This window comes from Halichoeres trimaculatus, unplaced genomic scaffold, assembly GCF_033239565.1.
Source record: "Halichoeres trimaculatus isolate MK-OKI-2021-1 unplaced genomic scaffold, fHalTri1.1 fHalTri1_scaffold_2, whole genome shotgun sequence".
In the NCBI taxonomy this organism is placed as follows: domain Eukaryota; kingdom Metazoa; phylum Chordata; class Actinopteri; order Labriformes; family Labridae; genus Halichoeres; species Halichoeres trimaculatus.
Genome location: NW_027437180.1, coordinates 32,306,048 through 32,313,300, shown reverse-complemented (window position 1 = coordinate 32,313,300; position 7,253 = coordinate 32,306,048). Strand labels below are relative to the sequence as shown.

The 7,253-nt window shown below is 38.3% G+C and overlaps 1 protein-coding gene across 1 annotated transcript; it reads right to left on the bottom strand.

Annotated features, from left to right (window-relative positions):
• Positions 1–5,713: 5,713 nt before the first annotated feature.
• On the bottom strand, positions 5,714–6,301 carry rhoh (ras homolog family member H). Its single transcript, XM_074663288.1, has one exon. It carries the CDS (start codon positions 6,299–6,301, stop codon positions 5,714–5,716), a length of 588 nt encoding a protein of 195 aa, XP_074519389.1.
• Between the last annotated feature and the right edge of the window lie 952 nt (positions 6,302–7,253).

Genomic DNA, 7,253 nt, shown 5'->3' with positions numbered 1-7,253 from the left:
GTTTTGTTTTGAAATTGACATAAATCTGAAACTTGAAGCTCAAAAAACAAAAAAAACACCATCTATTTGTAAATAAAGTTGATACCATTCTCTGGGTTCAGGATCACAGGTGACGGTAACTTCAGACATTCCACCTGCTTCTTAAATTCTTCCAGTTCAGCAGCAGTCACTTTTCTCTTGCCTGAGAGACAAATAGATTTATTTAATAATACATATAGAAATGCAGCACTACTATTTTAGTAAGATGAATAGACTGAAGAACAAGAGCAGAATTTTGTTTGTCCTGACTCCTTCAATGTGACCAGCTCTCTGTGCTCTGTAGATGTTAGGGACTAAATTTGAGGACTGATCACTCCTTTTTTGCATTACATATTTCATCTTTAATCATTTTAGTAACCTGTTCCTCTCACATTTCTATCCATCCTTCTACCACTTATACCATTCAGGGTTGGTTTGAGCTTATCCTAGCTGTCTATGAGCGAGAGGCGGGGTACACCCTAGACTGGTTACAGTCACAGGGTTGGTTTGAGCTTATCCTAGCTGTCTATGAGCGAGAGGCGGGGTACACCCTAGACTGGTTACAGTCACAGGGTGTACCCCGCCACAGGGCTAACACAAAGAGACAGACAACAGGCAAAAATGAGTAAATAAATAAATTTATTAAAACCTCAAAATAAAAAGGAAAAAAAAATATTGTAAGTGATGTAAGTGCTTACTAAATTGACTTAGCCCCATGGCATCTTTATGAAGGTTGTCATATCATATATTGTGTTGGATGATTCCTAAGATTAAAATAATTTTGATAGGCCAAAATAAAATTCATCAAGAATATTTTGTATATAAACAAAATTTGATTCTTGGATAAAGAAATAAACAAAGCAACTTTGGAGGAAACTTTAGCTACATTTTAAATCCTTGTACAGACGCTCAGTGGTTTTTTGGCCCTCGCTTGCAACAAACCATGTTGGTTCTCCAGCAATTTTAAAGCTATGGTGAAGATGATTGATGAATGTTTATTCTAAACAAAGTGTTTAGGTTAAGCATTAAAACCTCACCTTAAACTAGTTAAGACTGTCAACTTAAGTGTTTGGGAAATTTTCTTGTCACAACTCCAAACATAATGATATTAACTGTGGGGTACCACAGGGATCAATACCAAGACCTTTACTTTTTCAACTTGTTCATGCTACAACCCAAGCTAAAAAGCAATAGATTTTTTGTTTTACTCTATTTTTGTTTCAAAGTGCTTGCTACTGGCATTTACAACCAAGAACTGAAATTTGGTTTCATTTTTTTAATAGTGGCAGGCCTCTAATCCGGGTTTTGACAGCCCCTTAGCTCATTTTAATGTCCCTGTTTTGAATTCTGGGTCACTGTGTTTCCTCTGTGGGTCAATCCTTCCTTTTGTCCTTCAAAAATCTTACTCAGTAACTGGACACCAGCATTTGTTTCTTCTTCGTGCTGATATTGAAGAAAATAAACAACACAATCGGGACAGCCAGTACTCAGCAGTCTCACAGTAGAATTCATAGGCGGCCCTGTGAATAACAGCACACTTTTACCAACACTCAATGCGCTGTTGCAAATCTGGACACAAAGTCCAAGCAAGTTTGTATGGGCATAAGGCCACTCAAAATATTGGGTTTATTTGTGGTACATACCCAGAGAGAGAGTCCCGTTTTCCAATGTCATCTTGGTTTTGAGCATAAAGCAGCCATTAAGCCTTTAATTATAGACAACAGTAAAAAAACACAAATGTTTAAACCCAACATCAAAACTGCAGTTTATCCTAAATGTTCCTGTACTCTATGCAAGGCTCCACAATGCATTCTCAAAACCTAAAAACATTCATCGGTAAAATAAAAGAAAATGTGAATATGAACTGAAGATTACATTTTTTCACCCTGAAGAACATCGATGGCGTCACTCTCATTCCCAGCAGTGAATTTTGTCCAGGAGCTCTCTACTAATGTCCTTGTCAGATCCTTGGCTCCAGGGATGTTTGTGGCTTCTGCTACAAGCGTCCACTTCCCCAGTAGCTGAAACGGACAAATGATTAAGATTTGTACTCAGAAGGTTGTGAAGAGTATGAAAGATGGATGACAAGAGTGTTTCACCTGATCTCTTCCTTTGATTTCAACAGGTTGAATCAGACTCTCACAGCTGGTCACAGGAACCGACTGTCCGACCGACAGGAGACTGAGCACAGCCACAGAAACATGGATGAACCTCATCATGTGCAACCAAAGCTTGAAGCTGATGTTCTCTGCTTGGAGCTGAAACTGGGGAGCTGAATTTAAAAGGCTGATGCCAAAGGGACTCCTGCACTGTTTACACAGCTGTTGCAATCCTGTTTGGGTCAATAAATTAAATGAAGTGTTTTGATTGAAAAAACAACAGGTTTAAAACTCAGAAGATTTCATTGCGATACTCAAATTAAAAATCTACCAGTAAGACAATATTCAGACACATGAAGAGCAAAGTAAGCAGAAGAATAAAGAACCACATTACATTAAATGTGTGTGTGTGTGTGTGTGTGTGTGTGTGTGTGTGTGTGTGTGTGTGTGTGTGTGTGTGTGTGTGTGTGTGTGTGTGTGTGTGTGTGTGTGTGTGTGCAGTTTGCTGTTTTTAAGTGTATCCTTGATAATTCTCAAAGTGCTTCTGATCCTCGAACAGTTACAAGCCAAAACCACGAGACAGAGAGAGGCATGAAAGGGTGATGGGGAGGAGGAGGGGCAGCTTCTCGGTTTGAGGTTTTTGTTTTTGTTGAACTTTTATCTTCACTAAATACAATAAGTCACTGTTTTAAACAAATATATTATCCTCATCATCTCATAAGAATTCTTAACACTTAGAAAGAGGCTTGTGGACGTCATATTAGTGTACATGCAATAAAGCAATGGTACAACCTGTCGGACACGTGCAAGCTTTTTTTAAATTCAGCTCTAAAATGGAGAGAAAAGAGGAATTTAATTCATTCATTGTAAATAAATGTTAATACAATCCATTATTTATGGATATCTACAGTGTTTTCAACACATACTAACACATAATCATTATAGCAGATGGTTTTTGATTTATCTGTGAAAGTGCCACGCTAAGATAAGACAATAAATGAAAGGTAGGCCGACTGATAATAAAAAAGTATTGGGTTTCTACTTTGATATCTAATGCTTTAAAGTGTTTTACATCTTGTAAGTGATAGAAAGTTTTTCCTTATTACTCCAAACATTGCAGAGTTAACTGCGGAGTACCACAGGGATCAATTTTAGGGCCGTTACTTTTTCTATTTGTACATGCGAACCCTGTGCAGTGTCACAGAAGACATGGCATCTTTTACTATGCAGACAACACCCGACTCTGTGCGACACCGGGCCCAGATACACTTTTTAAATTGTATCTTAGATATTAAAGCCTGGATTTCACACAAAAAAAAAAATTACAGCTCAAGCAGGAAAAGACTCAGAGAAAACACTCTCTACACTAAATGTACTTAGTACGAAACCCAAGCTAAAAAGCAAGAAGACAAGAAAAGAAGAGCTTAATTCTAAAACAGCTCAAGTTCGGACAAAGAAATAGAGAGCACATTTAACTTTCAAAATCCTTCCACTGTCTGCCTGTTAGTTTTCATACTGTGTTTAAAATCTTTTCATTAGTTTATTAGACACCACACGGTCTTCCACCGCTGTACACCTAAGAGGTACTTTTATGAACCACAGAGGCCCGTTAGGCTCTTTTCCTTTTCACAGAACGGCAAGAAAACTTTTGGTGTTTCTGCTCCAAGCCCCAACGCAGTGAGACAATGACAGAGCCTGACAAAGGACATTAGAGAAGCGAGAAATTTGAACGCTTTTAAACGTGAAAAATTATATTTATTTAGTCTGGCTTAAAGATTATAATTATCTTTCAAGTAATTTTGATCTTTATTGTTTTATTTAACTCAGTTTTATTGCTATTTCTGATGACTTGCATTTTAACCCTTACGCTTTTATTGATTGACTTAAATAATTAAAATTATTTTAAGTGTTTTGATGCTCAAACAAATTTTAAGCTGCATACTTTTAAATTTCATTTATTAATAAAATACATTTTACTTCCGTCAGTCAACATGATTTCCTTGTCTTGTTTTCATAATCTGTTTTGCTTTAGAGCTTCTTACATGTTAAGTCGTCACGTCATTTGTTTGTTAAATTTTTTTCCTTTTTCTTTTCTTGTTTTCAAACGCTGTAGAGCACTTTGCTTTGGATTTGCAGGTGATGTGTGAATAAAGTTGGTTGATAACTTCTTGATTCTTTGAGGGTTTCTTAGATAAATAGTGAGTCAAGTAAGACAGAAAAAAAGAGATTTCATGAGGTTGCATATAGGTGTTTAAATCTAACACACACTGTTTAGAAAAGACAAAATATAAACCTGAGGTTTAAAGCGTGTAACTCTGAAATGGACAGCACATTTTTAAGTATATATAAATATATGCATAAATAATCTTACAGTCAAGCATGGTAGAGTATTAGCCGACTTAAAAGAAAGGTGAGCTGTGAGAAAGAAGAAATGAAAAGCCAAACGTTATGATTTGTTAAAATGTTAGTATTAATTTATTATTAAAATTAGTTGTTCCAGTACCAGATAACAACAAACACAGTTTGATCAAAGGAGGAAAAACATAAAGGTCGCAGAGCCGGACCTTATGTCTTTGAAATTCCTTAAAAAAAAAAGAGGTATACAATTGCATAGCTATACTAACATGTTGATAAAAATGTTCTGTATTGTATACTTTAACAAAATAAACTTATTTTTAACCTTTAAAATAACTGATGTGTTTTGTCCAACGTATTATACTGATTTGATTTGTCTACAACTTATGTGAAACAAAGTAGTATAAAAGTAATAATTTCATCTCTGAAATGTTGCTTAATTAGGGTCATAGTTCAAGAAAACATGTCGTGAAAGTTTCATTTGTCTGCATCTCGTAACATTTTGAGAAACTACCACAGGAACTTGAGAACAGCCATTTCTTTTTGAGTGATACGAAAAGCTCCATACAGCTGTAAAGAAAACTTGTTTCTGCCTGTATTTGTGGAGATGAAGGCATTAGAGGAGTCAAGTCTGGTAGTTTAGCTCAGTATGTTGTGCCTCTGTGTGCAGAGGCTGTAGTTCTCACAACGAGCGGCCAAGCTTGAAAAATGTGGCCCCCATCATTTCCTACTCTTTCTACTGTCCTATCATTAAACACATAATAACACTTAAGACTGTGATCCAAAAGTTGAGTTGCTTATCCAACAATATAATGCAATATTCAGTTCCTACCCTCAGTGAGGGGTGAAATGTGGTTTCAATATCAGAGCTTAATGATTTAATTTTTGGCAAACTTTTCACTGCTCAAGTTTCTGATGGAGCAGTCCTAAACCACTAAATATCTCTGATGTCCCTGAACATATCTCCATGGGATATTATTCACCCAATAAACTGAATGCATGATGGAACTGAACCCTTTTTCTTTGCATCTCTCACACAGTCAGTTTGTTCCCAGTTTCAGAAACTGTTGGAGATTGTAGGAGTCCCTGTTTGTAAAATGAACAGTTGTGTAAAAAATGGCGGAAAACATTGGGTTGTTGTTCCTCTACAGGCCTTCGCTTGGGTCCAAACGCCACATCTGGTGCATCATTTTAGAAACTCTTTGCTAGGACCGTAGACGCCCCTTGCTTGGAGTCAAAGGTCAAAGGACCTTGCAGTGGTTGTTTCTGAACATCCGTTGCCTGGCCTGCTTCCTGGCCTGTTTGACGGCCGTCCGCACCGCATACTCAAACACCTGCTGCACGCCTCGGTTGCTCAAAGATGAACACTCCAGGTAGCCCTTAGCGTGGACTTCCTGAGCCACTTGTCTCCCCTCAGCAGGTGAAATACAGGCCCCACGATGTGCCCCGGTCTCCCGCTGATCAGTCTGGGTGGCTACAACCAACACGGGCACCCTGGGCAAGTTCTCACGAACCTCATTGATCCACTTGTGCTGGACACTGGCCAAAGAGTTTGGGTTGGCCACGGAGAAGCAGATGAGGACGACGTCGGCCTGCTGGTAGGATCTCGGTCTGATTGATCTAAAGTTGTCGTTTCCTGCTGTATCCCATAGACCCAGGCTGATTTGAATCCCGTCCATGTAGACCTCCACCCCTGTGTTCTCGAACACAGTAGGCTTGTACACATCTGGGAAGGTCTCTGATGTGAAGCGGACCAGCAAGGCTGTCTTTCCTACAGCGCTGTCCCCGACCAGGACGCACTTTATCGACATTTCTGTAATCCCGTTCATGGTTCAGTCTCACAAATCCACTGCCTAGAAAGTTTTGTGTTAGAAGAGAGTACTCAAGAGTTATCCTCAGGAAAAGTATCAATATTTTAGTTCAGGTGTTTCCTGTACTTTGATCCTCTGTTGGTTTTAAAGTAGCAAATCCATTTCTGGTAACTTCAGCAGTCATTTGTCTTGTCAGAGGCTACAAACACACAGGGTCTTTAGATAAATCTAACACAATCAGCTTTGAGCTTCATCCACGCTTCACATTAAGTCCTCGTTCTTTAGACGCTCTCAGCTCCTCTCACCTCCGCTTGGTCCCCGCAGTGTGCTCTGGGTCTGGACTTCTCTCTGCTGGTTTTGTTGGCTCTTATTCTGTCCATGTCATCCAGCTGCTCAAAGTGGAGGAGGGAAATCTACAGAGGATGAGACATTCAGAGACAAATGTTACACATGAGGCACAGGGAGAGATAAAAATTAATCAAGTGCTGCTACATGTTGCTTATTTCACCAAAACTTTGAAGCCAGATTAGTTTAGTACTAACAAGAAATTATGTTAAATTCCCTTTGAATAATGAACATATTCCCTAAAAAAAGACAAGTAAACTGGATTTTGTGTGATAAGTTATATGCGGAAGTGCGATTTATGTTTGGGTGTGACCCAGAAAACATGACCCCGAAAACCAGCTACTGCTCATAATTGACATTTGACACAATACAATTAAATTTACATACTTATCCTTTTTTTAAGACTTCCATAACCCTCACATGATTAAATTGATGATTAAACAAACTGAAAATCAATAGCAGAGGATCCTGTGTTATACTGTTTGGCATGACCACAGATAAAACGATTTTTTACAATAAACATAACCTGTGGTTGGCTTCTTTTGACTTTTTAGGTGAATCAAATGGCAGTTTTGACAAAGAGTAAGAAGGGTTACTCATTCATAATCTCCAAAACCACTTGCCA